Below are 18182 nucleotides of genomic sequence, written 5' to 3' on the forward strand. Positions count from 1 at the left end.
TGCACAGGGTGACCTCCTCGGAGAGGAGTTCCGCACAAACATGTGGGTACGTTTCCTAGTTAGGCTCTCGGTCCGGTTTCAAAGTGACCGCGTGTGTTTGGAATGGAAAAGTCTGACGTTTCATTTCGCTTTCAGTGTAGATGCTGGCAGCCTAGATGTCAGCTTTCACATTAGAAATGAGCATGGCTCCCTTCACTGTTGAATTTGTTCCTGCTTATGTTATATGTGAACAGGGCATGGGGACTCTTGGCTGAGTTTTTCTCCCCTGTGATAATTTGTGCAAGATTTTAGTCACTTGTCTATAGGTACTGGCCCTCTTCTCTTCAGGGGTAGATTGCATGGATTGCCAGCCTTTTGCTGTTAGGCATCCCTCCCCCTCACCAAATGTATGTACATTGGAAATACGTTCCTTTTTTAGCTAACATTTTTAGAATGAGATTATTGTCTTGTGCGTCACACACATACTTTCTCTCTGAAACTGCATGATGCTTCCGTTTTATCAAAAAGCACACTGTACACTTTATAGACCTGTGATACCGAATGTCCTTGATGGATCCTTGGTAAGAAAGTGTTTTAAAGTGCATAATGAGGGCACTTGAGCATAAAGCTACAATTACACACTTGTGTGTTAATTTTGTGTGCAGTGAGACTTGCGCTCAACAGTGGCTGCAAGTGAGAGGCAGCGTTTCCTGCCAGTGAAGCTGCATCCCCTCTGAGTGGCTGCCCTGGAGGGCAAGGTGAGCAGCTGTGGTCCGAGGCAGAGGCAGGCCAAAATGGGAAGGAGGTTTCTTGTAAAAGAACCCTCCCTTTGCTTGCCGGGCCTGTGGAATCATTCATGCTATTTTAGTTTCTGTTCCACAATAAAGACGGGAGAAGGAAAGCAGTTTAGATAAGCCAGTGAAAACAATGCAGGGACCCAGTGGGGTAGACAGCAGTTGACAAGGAATCTTGGATCTGGTGGAATAAAAGCTTTGGTTTGCAGTGCTTGGCCATACATTTGCTAATCAAATCTGTGTATTAGCATTAGGGGCGCTCCTTGAAGCTCAAGGTTAATTTTACGAAAGCGAAAGGATGTACCACTTACAAAGTGAATAATAACATTCCAGAACCTGTTACCCTCCAGAGGCAGCGTGAATTAGAAATATAAATTAATTTAAGGAGGGTATACATAAATTCACGGGTGCTAGGATGATGGTGGTTATGAAGTGGAAAGAAAGGCTGTGTAGGACGCAGCTCAGAATTTGGAAATGGGGGTCCTGGGAAGCTCTGCCGTTTGGTCTCCACAGCCATGGACCGTACTCCCTCCTCAGAACATGGGTCTGGCCTCGGAGTCGCTCATGCCGCCATTTGCTAAATATAGAGCCGTTGGACTTAGAATAAGCAGTGAGTAGATGTCATTGTGATGTTATTCTTTTTGTAGGCTATTTCGTCAGCAATTATTGTAAAGACATCTGAGAGAAATTATATGTATATTATTGTCACCGTTGTTTACTTTATACACTCTAATGTTGTGTGTACCTGTTAAAGGAGGTTTTAGAAAACCAATTTGTCATGTAAAAGGACTCATTACTGATGACAGATTAGAGCATTTAAAAATATTTTTTTATTTCAGAGAGGAAAGGAGAAGAAGGGAGAGAGAGAAACATTAATGATGAGAGAGAATCATCAATTGGGTGCCTCCTGCACGCCCCTTACCGAGGATCGACTTGGCAACACAGTCATGTGCCCTTGACCGGGAATTGAATTGTGACCTCCTGGTTCATAGGTTGACGCTCGACCATGAGCAACACCGGTTGGGCGACAAATGAGAACTTTTTAACTTCGTTTCCCAAATCAGAAAGTAAATTTTCTTTTTCTGATACAAATTAAAAATTATTTTAAGCTAAAGGAGAAGGTTAAAGTAGCCCAGGTATGTTGGTTATTTTTTAGTCTATAAAACAGCAGCAGTGTCTATGGCCTGGAAGTCATCTGTTAGGAACAAGGGCCTGAGCACAAATAAAGTGGCCCCAGAGCAGCACGAGCTGTGTATAGGTCATCAAGGCTGTTCTGGGGTTGAAGACACTGACCCTTGAATGCTTTGTGAGCTCCTTCCTCCCCTGGTTGTCTTTTTGTTGTTGTTGTTGTTGTTATTCAAGGGAAGCTGAACTTAATTGGAAGGAATTTAGCTGTAATGTACAACGCATATAAGTGTTCAATATACATTTGTTGATTGTTTCTCATTTTTCAAGCGTGAAGGAGTAATTTCAGGAAATTGTGTACTGTTTTTCTCCCTTAGTCAAGCCTAAGGTTAAGATTTTCCTTTTTGAAATAAGAAAATAGGAGGGGGAAAAAGCAACTAAATTGTTTAGAAGTCTCAGTTGGGAGCTTAGCTTGAGGGACTGTAGATTGTGGAGCAGTTGTAGAATCTTGACCTTGTAAACTTTATTTATTACCTTCTAACACATTATTTTTGACTGGACATGTTGACATAATAAAATTTCCTCATGCAGTTGGTTCAGCCACACATTGGCTTAACATCTGAATTCCTGGCTGTGGGGAATTTTCAGTCTGTCTCTTATGCATGAAAAATAGCGTTTGATCTTTCTGTGCAGTTGGAGGCCAACAGATTTTGCCACAGTAATGACTAAAATGTAGCTGTTGTGATCGTAGGATATTTCCTGTGCTTTTTTGCCTTTTCATTTTGTAGAATTTACCTGCAGGGGCTCAGACAAAAAATAAAAACGAAGGAGATTTCTGCTGCTAAAGATAAATTGGTATAATAAACTTTTTGATAACTCTTAGAAAGACAGCAATAAGTAACCCAGAATAAATTGCATTTTGTTCTAGATTAATGAAAAACACTGAGTTGGTTTAAGAAGTGATAGATATCACTGTGATGTTATTCTTCTTCTAGACTATTAATTCTTTACTCACATACCACACATTACACAGACCTTCAGCCAGCGGGCCCATGCTCTAACCACTCAACCAAATCGGCCAGGGCCTTAACTTTTTAAGGATTTCACAGATACTTTAATGTGCTAATTAATATCTTATGTTTTATTTTTGTAGCACATGTATTTCTGAAACATTTTTGAGTCTGGAACTCGTTTCTGACTGAAATTGGTTAGCGTTCCTTGTAGGAGCCATAGAGAAATGCAGCCAGGAAATGAGATGCTAAGCCTATGTGAGGCTGAACCAATGGCATGAGTCCTTCCTGTCAGAGATCTGCTAGTTTGCAGGATTAGGGGCCATATGAAGTCTGGCTGACCTGCCCCAGGGAAGGGCCTGGAACAGAGTAGGCACCGGTGCGGCAGTCAGGGCTGGGCCCTGAGCACAGTCCTCGCCCGGCTCTGTCACTGAGCGCCGACCAGGCCGTTCTCTGGAGCCTGGGCTCCTCCCGCCTGTGTGTGCTGGAGCCGCCTGTACCCTGCCTTTCGGCTGGTGATACTGGAATGTAGGATATGGTGGAGGTGAATTCTTTATTTTAAATTATGAAGGTACGGAAGCAAATAGAGTAGATACTTGTGTAGCTCCGCCAAGATTATAATTGTTGTTAACACTTTGGTATATTTGCTTCATCTCTCTTTTTTCAAAGGGAAGAAAACCAAGGCTGAAGGTCCACCCCATCTACCCCCCCCCCAAGTGTCACATATTTCCTTTTCAATGCATGTGGCTGTACATTACTATATATGTATTCCTGAACAATGTATACTACTATTGCGTATTAAAAAATTATACAAATGGTATCATATTGCATTAACCTTTCGTTGCTTTCTCTTCAAATTCAGCATTATCATTTTTAGATTTGAACTGATTCGATATGTGGATCTTCCTACCTCGCTTTTTAAAATACTGTATAGAATTCCATTGTATGACTACAGGAAACACCATTTTTCCCTTTACCTACTGTGTTCGAATTTGATTGTGTCCCCTTTCTGGCTCTCGGAAGCAGTGTCACATCGAGGATCCTTCCGGAACACTGGAGTGTTGTATTGACATATACTTATTTACATGCAAGTTGCTGGGCCATAAGGCAGTGCACCCTTACACTCAGTGGGGAAACTGCCGTGTAAAACTTTTTAGAAATAAATAAGGGAAAATAAACCTTGGATATTTCTTCAATTTTCAAGTATGAGCATGAAGTTCAGGGTAAGGTGAAATGAAAAATGGAGCCTGGAATTTTGCACATTTAACATAGTACAGAGACGTGGAAGTTAATACTCAAATCCTTTGTTAAAGTAGCTTCCTAACATAAGTATTAAAGTAAATGAGTCATTTTTAGCTATACTTTCCCTCTCCAACAATGTTTGAGAGCATTCAGATTTCTTAAAAGAGAAGAATAATTTTTTTGCTACTGTGTGTGCTCATGTTCCACTTTAAGATCCTGCTTATTTAGAAATGAGTGAAATAAGTTCTTGTTTTTCTTATTTTTAAATAACAAACAGAAATGCTGTCATCTCATGAATTTTCTGAAGATTCTCATTTAGTTTAGTTTGGAGCTTCTCTTTTTATTGAAACTGCTGAAGGCCCGGGCATTTGCAGGAATGACTTGGAGGGTTGGCGGTTAATAGCCGAGGGCCTGTGCTGCTTTAGCGTGAAGCTCATTGTTTTCGGCTTTTGGATGAAGCTGGTTATGCATGTATCAAAGATTTGGATGGTACAAGTGATTTCACTTTTATAATGAGTTTCTTCATCACTTTAATATTTTTATAATAACTTGATTTAGTAACTTTTTGGAAGACATTCATTCATTCAACAAACACTTACTGATGGCAGGCCCTCTTCCAGGGAGCATGCCAGGAGTGTGGGAGCTTATATTCAAGTGATGAGGACAGCGTACATACATGGACGCAAAATTAAGGAGTTTAACTAACTAAATCCAGTCATCTCCCCTGTGTTTTTAAAAGAAAATCAGAACTGCATGAAAATGATGGGGCTGGGGCTGTGCTCAGCTAGTTAGGCTGGTCGGAGAAGGGGTGACTTCGGAGCTAGAAAGGCTGTGTATCCTCAGCTCTCAGCAACTTGCACTCAACTGTCTGGTAATCTTGTTTGCCCTGAATATGGTGCTGAGAGTTGAGGTAAACAAAAAGACTCTCAGTAGCCAAAATCGACATCACCAAACAATAAAAGCCCACGTGCTTTCCTCATGGACTGATCCTGCATAGTGTTTACCATGTAGTGGATTTCTCCATCCTCAGCAGATTCCATTGGGATCGAGTTCAGGGTCACAAGCCGTGGCTGAGTGCTTTGACGGCAAGTGAGGAGACAGCACAGTGAGACCAGAGTTGTGCTCTGGGGCTGTGCAGACAGCCGGCAGCAGTAGGCTCAGCCTGTCGATTCACGTTTCATAATGATTATTTGTTTGAAGATGTCAGAGAAGCATACAATAGATCTTTGAAAGGCCTGTATCTAAAGTGATTAAAAAATATTGCCCTGGCCAGTGTGGCTCAGTTGGTCATCCTGTGCACCAAAAGATTGCCTGTTCGATTCCTGGTCAGGGCACATGCCCAGGTTGTCTGTCTGTCTGTCTGTCTGTCTCTCTGTCCCCCCTTCTTCTCTCTCTAAAAATCAATAAAGACATATTTAAAAAAATAAAAACAGTATTGATCATTAAAGAATTAGACAACTGAAGTATTATATTTAGAAATTGCTCTTTAAAGGTAAGACTTAGGAAATAATTAATACTCTAGAGCTGTAGTCGGCAAACTGCGGCTCGCGAGCCACATGCGGCTCTTTGGCCCCCTGACTGTGGCTCTTCCTAAGCCTTAGGAGTACCCTAATTAAGTTAATAACAATGTACCTACCTATATAGTTTAAGTTTAAAAAATTTGGCTCTCAAAAGAAATTTCAATCATTGTACTGTTGATATTTAGCTCTGTTGACTAATGAGTTTGCCGACCACTGCTCTAGAGCTAACACTACAACCATATTGTAATAAATAATTGTAGCATCTGTGTAGAGTTCCAAGTCGGATTATTATATTGCTGGTTATAATAGCAATATGAATTAGTAGAGAAGGCAGCCCCATTTTGTAGGTGGAAATGTAGAGCAAATATCATTATAATTGACCATATTCCCACACCCGAGGCACAGTAGGATTTGGATTTAGATTTTATACATTTCTAACCCAGAGAGTCTTTAACTGAACTAGAGTTCGTAATCTCTTTTCTGTTCAGTGGCTCTCACGTAGGGCACTGGGCTGCTGATGGGCACCAGCCCCAGGTCGAGCTGCAGGCCCACTGCGCTGTGTTACAGGTCACCTCATTCCCGGCTCACGGTGAGTGAGTGGCCAGGCAGGTTAGTGCCAAATGAATTAGCCTGCGTATCTAACAGGAGAGCAAATAGGTTTAATTGTGGAAGTCAGTAGTGAAATCTCCCCAGCAGATGTGCTTGCTGGCTTTCCTCTGAAGTTGGCCTGTTCTGCAGATTGTTGCTGTGGCTCCATTGAAGATTTGCTTATACTCTCCCCTACCCTACCCGCCTCTCATCTGCCTCCCCTGCACCCCAGTCTGCCCCAAAGCTCTTCAGAGCTAAGTGGGTGGAGATTCTGTACATTGTGACTGCTTTGGTACTAGTAGACTTCCTATAACGTCCTGTTGTTGTTTCGTTTAGGAAATAGAGCCCCCACCCCAAACAACACTTCCATATTGTGTGTGAGGTTCCTGTAAACCAGAAAGCAACATATTAAAGTGCAATTCAGAGGGGAGTTAGCTGGCTGTGTTGACTGAGCTTTGCAGTCATTTTAACACCGGCAAAAGTGTTACCCTAACTGCTTCAAATCAAACTGCAAAGACACTTGTGTGAAATACAGTATTAGATATCAAATCAAACATATGGGTGTTGAACGCAAGGATATGTGTTGTGGGTAGTATATGGTATTCCAGCATGTGGAGTTGTATTTTATGGAAATTCTTTGGCTTGGCTTATGGCAGGGACACACATTCATTATAAGATATCAAACTGTAAAATAAATAAAAGTAAAGAATTCAACTGTGCTGTAAATGGTTTTTCAGTACAAACTTGCCTGCTCTACTGACTTGGGCTCTGTGTGCCGGGGCCCTTGTGACCATGGTGGCCAGATGGTTTGTCATCATTGCTGATAGGTCTCGGAAATATCTCGATTGGTTCAAAAGAAGTGTGAACTGTAACTTTTTACATTTTTTCCTTTTACTTCATTGTATGTGTTATGAATTACAGCGCTAATTGGTCTTTGAGGCGAAGTATTTTAGTATTTTTCTCGTTTTACCATTCCCTGTTTTCATCATTCAATATTCTGTAGTACATTTGTTTCTTAAGTGTGTATCTGCAACTGATCACTGAATTCTTAAGTGTGTGGGCTTCTGGGGCTCAAGTTCTTGGAGTTCTCAGATGGACCATATTGTGGCATTAACAGAGTGACTTCACTGTTCTTGTCTCCAGGGTACTGCTTTTGGCCATCTTGTTTTTCTTTTCCTGTCCTGCTCTCTCTCCTAGTTAGAAAGAAAGTCAATAGATTTCTCATTAAAAACAAAAACAAAAAAACACACACACATGAAAAAAGTATCAACGGTATACTTATTACATGAGAAAGAAACAACATTTTTTTTTATTAATGGTTTCCAGGATTTTTAAGCTTATGTAAATTAGAGATAGAGAAGACTCATTTAAGGCCATATTTTTGTTTATACCTCCTATTTTTTTCAGTGCAGTGCACTGCTTTACATCATTACCTGTTTCATCAACTAGGGAAATACTATCTTTGTATTAGGTTGAATACTTTCCTTCAGTAACTCATATTGATAGTTACATTATTTGACATTCATAATATTCTAAAAGGGTTTCATTTGTTGTAAAGCAGTGTAGGTGTGTGTGTGTGTGTGTGTGTGTGTGTGTGTGTGTGTTTAGCAAAATAGTCAGTGGAATTGCTAATGTAATTGTACCGTATGTGCTAAAAACGTAATTGGGAAGTTTTGGCCTTAGTTGAAAGAAGCATGCGCCCTATACATGCATCCAAACCACAAGATTCTGCAAAATGGGAGTTAGTGAACTTGGACTGTTGGAGTTCATTTTCATCTTGTGGGTTGCATGAGAATGGATTAACATAATGCTTCTTTCTTAGCTATTTTTAAATGTCAGTATTAGGAGCCTGCCCTCCCCTCCACACACACATTTTATGAAGTTACTAATATTTACTATCTGATAAAAATATATTTTTTAAAGCAGTGTCAAATTATCTTTTGCTTCCATTGATAGTATGTGAATAGAAGGCAAGGGGACGATTTATGTAAGGGAAAGAATATTAAAAATATTGAATTCAATTGCTTAGCCAAGAACCCACTTCATGTTGCTGAATTGAAACCATATTTGATCTCACTGACTTGCACCTTCTGACTTCTCGCTTCCTTTGCCTGCCTTTGTGACAGATGCCACCGCAGTATGGACAGCAAGGAGTGAGCGGTTACTGCCAGCAGGGCCAGCAGCCGTATTACAACCAGCAGCCGCAGCCTCCGCACCTGCCTCCGCAGGCGCAGTACCTGCCATCCCAGCCCCAGCAGCGGTACCAGCCGCAGCAGGTGAGCCCCACCCGCCGCCCTTCGCCGGGCCTCGCGCTGGCCGCGGTCTGGTCCCAAAGACAGGCCGGGCTCCTGTCCCACTGAACAAATTCCCTTCTTAGTGGGAAAATGTAGTTTTAGAAAATGCAAAACTATAACCTAATCTAAACTGTTTATGGATGGGTGTTTGAAATTGAAAGGTGGGAAGAATGTTGAACAATAGCGTCTTACATTACTGGATAGTGACAGCAGAAAATGTAAGACTTTTCATGTTCTTTGTCATTTGTGTTTTGAATCTTTCAAGAAAGTGGTCTGTCACTTTGAGGCTTATTCAGGAAAATGGTTTTATCAATCATTAAATCTTGCGAGTTGGTACATTCATGGTATTTTTACCGTGAACTTTTTTTTGTTTTGTTTTTGTTTTAATGGCAAGCACCACTGTATTAAAACATCAAATTCTTTGGCAGTGTTATTCTTCTGTAACCAGCTTATAAACAGCCACTTCAATTACAATATATTATAAAACTAAAGGGAATCATGTACTCTAAGTATATGAAGCAGCATCTAGTTTAAATTAGCCTCATTAAATATTCTTGTAAGTTATGGGCTATACATTCAGCTTATATAATTTTAGGAAAACAGTAATATATGCATTTGGTAAATATATGCATTTGGTAAAATTGTTCAGTTTCATCTTGTTTTAGAAACTGTCATTAGGGGATACTAAAGCATCGTGAGCTAGGGACTCTAATCCAAATAAAACTTTTAGCACTTCCATCATAAGCATCATGATGTAACTTGCCATTTTATATATTTTTTCTCTTCTTTCTCTTTTGTGGGGTAGGGCTGGTGAAGAGATGGGAAGAAAGGACATTGACTTTTCAGTTTTTAAAGTGCTTTTTACACATCTTGAGGTTGGTTGAGGCTAAGCAAAATATATAAATATATGAAGTTTAGTTTTAATCAGTTCAGTTGAATTCTTAAGTATTATCTTGGGTTCATTGGAGTCTTCCCATGTCACTTTTATTTAAGAGTTCTAAAAGGAGTTTCTTACTTTAAACAAAATACATTAAACATGTTAAATCCTGTCTTTTGCATACATGTTTTCAAAATTTTGTTACCATGTAAAGGGATTTATCGAGGGAGGAATGTACATTATTTCCAAGTTATTTGTTCTGGTCTTTTATTAAACTGTGGGAAATTAAAAACCTTTCTCATATCTTTTTCAGTAAGAGCCTGGTGTCTGGGTTTGTGAGATGTAAAGCTATAGGTTTTTCGGGAGTTTTCAGAACTGATTGAACTTCTCTGTAGATGTAGAATGTTTTGTCATGTCATCAAAATTTAGGAAGGACTCAAGAGAGAGATTACATTACTCATTTTCCTTCACTGTGCTGAAATGAATCTCTGATTGTAAAACCAATTTGATTAAGGATTCTGAGTGCCTGTCATTTCCTTAAGACCAAGCTCAAAATTGACTTCCTTTATGAAGCAGCCACTGATGACTTCTGCCACATGGCAATTAGTTATTTAATATCCTTCACACTTAAATATTTAAAGCATACTACAGGTAAAATTGTATTTTAATGAATAGTATTCTAATGGGCTTAGTTTAGGATTGTTTTATGCTTTGATTGATACATATCATTGTATAGGAAATACTACATAACCATGACTTTTTAACATAAATATTGTGTTTTTTCTGAGAAAAGCCAAACATTCCTCAGAGTATGTTGGAAATGTTTTATTTTCATGCTCCCTAACTGCCGAGTGTCTAGTATTTTTCAAGTTTCATTAAATTCATGACGGGACAAAGCAGTCAGTGGAAGGTGGACACGTTTCAGTGGCCTAACCAGGGGGTCTGGTTTGACAGGGACAGTTTGTGTTTTAGAGTTTGATGTTCTTTCTATGTTCAGACTGTCTTAGAAAGTTTCTCTGGGAAGTGAAATCTTGTATTTTAGGTATAGTTAGCACCTCCCAAAACAGAAGAATTCCCCCAAATATATCCAAAAACAAAAATAGCCAATAAAATATTTTCAAAATCAAGCTGAATTTTAATAAGAATTTGTAATACTGAATTCACATACATTTAAAAACCAAAGTGGTTTAACTATGTTTAATGTAATAAGCCGGTTTTTCACAACAGACATAATATTCCTTTCTGCAGACTTCAGTTTTGTTTCCAATCATAGCATACATAGATTTTATATTAGGGAATCAACCAGCAAATAATACTTCATGTGTCTGGTCAATGTGATTGATACAGAAGGTAATTTTAGAGTTCCATTAAGATACCTCACTCATTTTGTGTCTTTAACAATTTTTTATATATAATGTTTTGAATAATCAATACATTCATTTGCTTTAGAAATTAAAAAGTACAAAGAAAGGTCTCTCACCACAGTTCTTTTTGCCTAATCTACCACCACTCCCTCCTTTGCCAGATAACCACTTTATTAGTTTATTGTATTTCTTCCCAGAGTTTCTTATACAAAGCAGCAAAATACCATATTTTAATTTTTACACACATGATGGCATACTATATTTAACATACTATTTGTACTCTCTATTTTTTTGTCGCCCCATTCCTCATTCACTTAAATATATTTTCTGTAGATCTCTGCAAAAAAGTACATACGGTAGCCCTTTATTCTTTTTAATATAGCTTTATTCATGAACCTACCCTAATCTATTTTACCAGTTCTCTTTTTGTGGGCATCTAGATTATTTTTAGTTATTTGCAATTTAAACAATATTGCCATGATAAACTTTGAATATGTGCCATTTCATAAATGTGCAAGCATATCTGCAGGATAAGTTCCTGGAAGTGACACTACAGCTATAATTTTGGAAAATATTGCCAGATTGTTCCTCTCAGGGGTTGTACCAGTCTATACTCCCACCATCAATGTGTGAGAGTACTTGTTTCCTGGCATATGTGCCAAAGGCATGGTTTTATGAAGCTTCTGGATTTTTGCCAATCTGATCATGTAGTTTTAATTTGCATTTATCTTGTGATTGATGGCTGAGCATCTTATATATTTAAAAGTATTTGTATTTCCTTTCCTTCAAGACTTTAAACTCATTTTTTTTATCTTAAATTTTTCTATTTAGTTGTTGGTCTTTAAAAAAATTGATTTATGAAAACTCTTTATATATTAGGGAGACCAGACCTTTGTAATCTAAGTAAGTAACCACTATTCCTCATCTTGTCATTTGTCTTTTGACATATTATGGGATTTTTTTTTTTTTAGGAGGATGGTCATATGGAGGGGCTTATATGCATATATATCCAGTATATGTATACACATCGATTGGTTAGGATAGATTTATTATAAGGAATTGTCTCACATAATTATGGAGACTGGCAAGTCCAGACTCCGCTGTGTGGGCCAGCATGCTGGAGACCCAAGAGAGCCGCTGTTTAGTTGTGGTCCAAAGGCTGACGGCTAGAGACCCAGGAGGAGGGCCCCACGTCAAGATGAAGTCTGAAGGTAGGTGGCTGGTGATGCCTTGTGGCTTCCAGAAGCCGGTTTTTCTGTTCTAGTCAGACCTTCAGATGATTGGATGAGGTAACCCACATTATGGAGAGCAGTTTACTCTATTGAAAAATCACTGATTTACATGCTAATTTCATCCAGAAACATTCCAAGTCGACACATAAATTAACCGTTAGAGTTCTCTTTCCCCAATTGATTGGAGATGCCACTTTTGTTAGTTACTGAATTTCTTTAGGTACAGTGTGTGGGGTTATATTCTTGATTTTTTAAAAAAAATTTTATTGGTCCTCCTATTAATGCCCAGTATTCTACAGTTTTTATTATTTTTTCATTGCTGGTAGGGTTAGTATGTCTTCATTAGTTTTCTTTTTCAGAGTTTTCTTGGCTATTTGTGTATGTTTGTTTTTTCATATAAACTTTTCATTTTCTACCATGCTTTTTCCTAAGAATGTTGTTATTATAATGTGGTCTCTTTATTTTTCATTATATCTTTTTCTGTGAAACAGATGATTCTAGACCACTGAGTTTGGGGGTTTTGTCACACTTCGTTACTGGCTGACATGGTTGGAGCCCTTCCTAGGTGAGGCTGTGAGTGCATTACATCAGGATAAGCGCAATGTTCCGTTCTCCCACAATAGTGATGTGAGGGTTGATCATAGATCCGGGTGCTGATGGCTTCTGGGACCACTTTAAATGGAATTTTCTTCGTGAGGCTTTACAGACCACACCATTAAGTGTTAATTTTGACCAGAAACCCTGGTGATGGTTAGACTGTGGTTGCTAATTCTCAAAGGGGCCATTTTCTAATTCCTCGTACTTTTGAGTATTAAGTTCAAGTCAGGTATTTCTCTCTTCTGTTTAGTGGGGTTTCATGCTCTTAATTGACAGGTATTTTCTCATATTTTACTCCCCTTTGGCAGGCCCTGTACTACTTCTCCTTTCCCTGTTTCCTATGTAGTTATCAAATGGAAAGTTAAAATCTGAGCAAAGGTCAGCTTCTATTTCTCTTACTTTCTGTGTTCTTGGTTTACTTTCTGTATGTATCTGGTTTTACTCTCATTTATGTAAGTTCCGGATGCATCTGAAAAGGCATTACATCCAGTATTTTAGGTCTTTCAATTTAGAACGTCTAATCTGCCATACTGTTGGAACTGGGACTCTCTTAGTATTTTCTAGTTGTTAATTTGACATCCCTTACACAATTTAAAACTATACACATGTAATATAATAGATAATATAGAATGTACAGGCAGTACATTCCCATTATATAATGAAACTTTTCTATTGTCTCCTTTATTCTTTCTAAATAAAATTCACAGATCTTATGGATACAAAATTCATAGATAGTATAGATTACCTACACAAAATTTCAAACAAGTCAGAAAAATGCATTAACTGTGTATGGAAAAGAGAAAGAAAGTAGCAGATGGTAAAATATTGAATATTTAATTAGGTAAATGTTCTCAAATATTATGAGAGTTGTGAAAAAGGTGCTTGTGTGTATTTGTGGGATCACTGTGAACTTGACCGCTACACAATGTGACCGATCCAGGAGCATTAGCAACTCATGTCATAAGCAGGTTGTTAGTGGTAAGCAACTCTTGGTCAAAACAAAGTCTGATCTTCCCTCAATATACGTGATAGTTTATTCCTGGAAAATTCATTGTATAGTAAAATTATTTTAAGAGTCCTTTGGAATTGGGTTCTAGGCTCAGACGAGTAACTAACATTTTGTATTGTTTTGTTTTTAAATCTAAATGAATGTTGGGGTTTTTGAAAGTAGTGTGGGAGACTGTCTGTTGGGTCAGAGTCTCATACACTGTAGGACGATCTGTTATCCCCACGCTACACCCACTGAGTTTCCTCATCCTTGGAACAACCAACTGCCTACTTGAAACCTACTAACATATATATTTTATATGCTTCCTAACTTCTTTGAAATAAAATTTATATATAAAAAGTTTTAAACATCATCAGTATAATGCCCTAAATGTAATGGGAAGAATAAAAAGTCGTTTTCATGAAATGTTGTTTTTCCTAAGTCATGCTCAGACATGTCTACACTTGAAGACGTGTGCAATAGTCAGAGGTGCAATAGCCATCTATGTGGGCGATAACCCTGACCTCTCCACGGATACAAATGAGAGTGATATAGATACGGTGTTGCGTGAACAGCTCAAAATTATGAGCAGGATTAGAATCTGTGGGATTTATTACCACCCAGCAGTAAGTATAGAAAATGAAAATACACAACTTTTAAAAGAACATGTTTATAGAGTTGTTCCAAGAATCAAGTAACCTGGAGGGAGTTCCCTGGGGTGGGACCCAGACGGATGGTCTGTGTTAATTCCCTTTCCCCTGACTGGTCCTCTGCTGTCCAGCTCACTTCAGGACTGTGAGCTGACAGCCTTGCAGAGCCCTCTCTGTTCTCATGGCTTGAAACTACACTTTTCACAGCCAGAAAAATCTTCCTGTCCTTAGAGAAGATTTGTAGGCGGTAACTTTATTCCAGTGAGTCTCAATTCATCTTAAGAGAAAAGATACGTCAGGATGGATTTTTTTTAAAACCCCTAGTGTAAAGCGGCAAGAGTGTTTTAGGCTTTGGCTTTTTGGGTATAGTTTTTCTTCGAGCTGATAGGATGATCGCAGATTTTGAGAGAAATATTGGGTATTATGAATGCATACTTCTCAAGATATAACTTTATCTTTTTATTATTCTTTTAACCTTAGGTTTACTGAAAAAATTGCAGATGATAGAATGGGTAGAAAAGCAAAATGTAAACCATTTATTGAACTTTTTGTGCTTGGGAATATCCTATATGCTGGGAACCCAGTGATTAATAAGACACTGTGTCCAACCTGAAGGGGCTCCGGTCCAGTAGAAGGGCCGGCATGCACAGTGGGATGGGGGTTTCAAGCTATGGCCCGGTGCTGGTAAACAGGCCCTAGAGGAGGGCTTGAGGAATGGGGCAAGTTTGCTGGGTAGAAAGCAGAAATGATCATGGGGTCGGACCAGTTTCTTGTTCTTGAAAGTAGAGATAATGCCCAACCTTGAATGATACTGAACTAGACTCTGAGGTTGGTTAAAGAGTCAGCGTCATTTTGAAGGAACATATTAGTTATGTTTGGAATTGGTGACTTGTATTATTTTTTCTTAATGATTTTTTCATAAAAGATTATTGTTTAATACTTTTTAAAACGGAAAATAGTATTTGCTTGGCAGGCCATGTGGCACAGTGGATCAGTCTCACAATAGTTGAACCAAGTGTAAGTCTGAGTCCACTTACGTGTGAGTGTTTAAATATGTTCTAAACTAGAGGCCTGGTGCACGGATTCGTGCACATTGAAAGAAAATTAATTGGAAGGTGGCCTGCGGGGCAGGACTGGGCGAGATGGGCCAGACACGCCCTAGAGCCAACCTCCTGCAGTCCCTCTGTGGTCAGCCGCACGTAGGGCAACACAATGGCTCAAAGGGCATCTGAGGAGTGAGTGGGATTCCTCCAGCAGGTGGGGTCCCTTGGTCTGGCCTGCGGGGATCAGGCCGAAACTGGCAGTCCAACATCCCCTGAGGGGTCCCGGAGTCCAAGAGGGCACTTTGCAAAGTTACTGTTGCTCGGCAGCTCCTGTGTTGAGCGTCTCCCCCCTGGTGGTCAGTGCGCATCATAGCTGTCGGCTGGTCGGCCAGTCACTTAGCCTTTTATATATAAAGGTACTACTTTATTTAGACATCTTTGTGATCTGCTATTTCAAAAGAAGATGCAGTAAATGGAAAGCATTTGGCAAATGGGCATCATTTAAAAAGGAGATAGCTTTGGAGCATGAGGGTAAAATACTTTAAGCTTAATAACCTGTCACTCAAATAGGTCACTTAAGGAGTTCAGAGATTACATTAAGCACATTGGCAGTGACCCATTGTAGTATAAACACTTCTTCATTGCTGTTATTTAATTTCTCTAATCTATATTTCCTATTATTTATATGACAAAATGTTAATTTATAAGCTGCTGCTTCTTCTGTAGCTTTTGTGGAAAATTAACCATAAAAGGCCTGTGTTAAATCATGGAAATGTTCATATCCTTTGCTTTATAAGATTTGTAATGGGAGCAAAGACAGGGGCATTTATTGTTGTCATTAATTGCTTAGCATTTAGCTACTAACTTTGGAGTCTATGAATTAACTTGATAATAAAAGCTTTGGAATATAGGTTGATAAAAATTGTTCTTGTTTTAAAGGTAATTGACTACTGGGGAAGCCTTAGGTCACGTTTGAATTTTGAATCTCCTCCTTTCTTCTTGCTATCTCTATTGCAGTGGTCTTAGCTTGGAACCATTGCGGGGGGCGGGGGAGCGGGGTGTTCCTTTTAAGCTTAAAGAGTTTGTGAGCAGCTAAGGAGAGAACGTTTACTTTCAGGTCTGAGCAAGCCACCCTAGACTTGAGGAACCATGTGACTGCTTCTGGGACTTGGTTGGAGCCCTCCTGGCTGCTGGGAGGTGGTGCCAGGGCCTGGCTGCTGCATCAGCAGCGGGATGGCTCCTGGCCAGGCTGGCAGAGGTTAGGAGGACGAAAGGAGAAAGTGGCGGCTTTCCTCACTCCGCTGTGTTTTTTCTCCCTTGGGAGACAGAGCAGGATAGTAAAAGCTCAGCACTAATTTTGAATATAGAGATAATTTGCTGCCTTAACAATTTCAGTTCATATAGAACGGTCAGTTTTATGCATTTGGGGGTGTGTGTTTTGTTTTTGTTATTCCTGAAAGCTTCTTAAATAAGTAAATAGAAGAAACTACTGAAGAATGAAGAAAACCATTTTGAGAATGTTAGAGCATCATTTGACACGAATGTTCTGTGTTTCTAATTGCTGTAGAAGTCAGGGTGATCCTAGTCAGTTGCAGCTATGGCTGCCTGGGCCCTTTGCTGTTATTTTATTGAAGTGGAGAAAAGAAAGATAAATATCCTCAAACTTGATGCAGATTTCTTTCAGTAATAAAGCATTTTTGGCTCTTTGGTGGAAAACTTTCAATAGTTACTGTTTTTCTGTTTTATATTATAATTGGGAATCCAACTGCATTGAATTATAATTTGATAATGCTACTCATTTCATGTTTAAAATATTAATTTTTTTCAAGTACCAGAGTAAAGGAAAAGAATGGAATTATATAGTGTGAACAACACTAATACTTCACTTTAAAAAGGTGGTGGAAGGTACCTCCAGGAGCCTGGCCATAGGTAGGCCCGGAGCACGTGCACTTCCTGGCCTGGTGTTTAGAAGTGTGTGGCCCCTTGATACTTACTCGTTCCTTATTAATGACCCTGAGAGGTCATACAGCAATTTGTGCCTGAATGTGGTGGGGCTTGGGTTTGATCCCAACTCTATTTTAATGTAAAGGTCGATGGTCTTCTTTGTTAGTGTTTACAATAGGGATGCATTTTGCCCCAGAGATAGGCTGATAGTCAAGCCTTAAGGCCACCGGAATGGTCTTTTCCATTTGTCAACCTTTCAAGCTTTCGAGTTCATTATAGTCACTTGTACAGTTTCTGATTCTGTAGTTGGAGTATGGCCCAATCATTTCATTTCTAACAAGTTCCCAGGTAATGCTGATATTGCCACTGACGCAGAGAAGGAAGGGGAGGAGTGTCCGAATAGGCAAGGGTGGCAGTTGGTCGAGATGAGATTGAAACAGGATCACTGAGTCAGCAGTGAGGGCAGGCTTTACCCTGGGGGTCTAGGGGGAAATGAAGCTGGCAAGGTTAATTTAGTGAAGATTATGGAGGGATTTTTTTTTCAAAGACAGCTAAGTGTTGGGATTAAATAATCTGTGCTCAGTGGGTTTTCTTGGGAGAGGAGATGGTGGGAACGGGACCCATCTGGAAGTTCTTGTAGTCTCAGGTGAAAGCTCGAGTCAGCACCCCAGCTCCAGCCTGCTTCGGGATTAGCTTCATTTCATTTAAATGAAAATCGCTAAACATAAACAGAAGTAGGTGGGTGCCAGGAGCCGGTCCAAGGTCACCTCTCCGAGAAAGGTTGTTTCCCTGGAATGGAGATAAGAAACGCCCTAACCTTTGGAATAGAGATTGATAGGATTAGAATCAACTGGTATAAATACAGATGCAACAAGACAACAGGAGGCAGACCTCAGAAGACAGACCTTAGAAGACAGAACTTAGAACACAGAACT

At 39.4% G+C, this 18182-nt stretch overlaps 1 protein-coding gene across 1 annotated transcript in view; it reads left to right on the forward strand.

Annotated features, from left to right (window-relative positions):
- ARID1B (AT-rich interaction domain 1B) overlaps positions 1-18182 on the forward strand; it is a 387394-nt gene that overhangs the window by 145083 nt on the left and 224129 nt on the right. Inside the window, 1 exon segment of the mRNA XM_006779610.2 lies at positions 8385-8534. Within this exon segment, the coding sequence (XP_006779673.1) occupies positions 8385-8534 (150 nt within the window).

Source organism: Myotis davidii, unplaced genomic scaffold (genome assembly GCF_000327345.1).
Source record: "Myotis davidii unplaced genomic scaffold, ASM32734v1 scaffold1494, whole genome shotgun sequence".
NCBI classification, from domain to species: Eukaryota; Metazoa; Chordata; class Mammalia; order Chiroptera; family Vespertilionidae; genus Myotis; species Myotis davidii.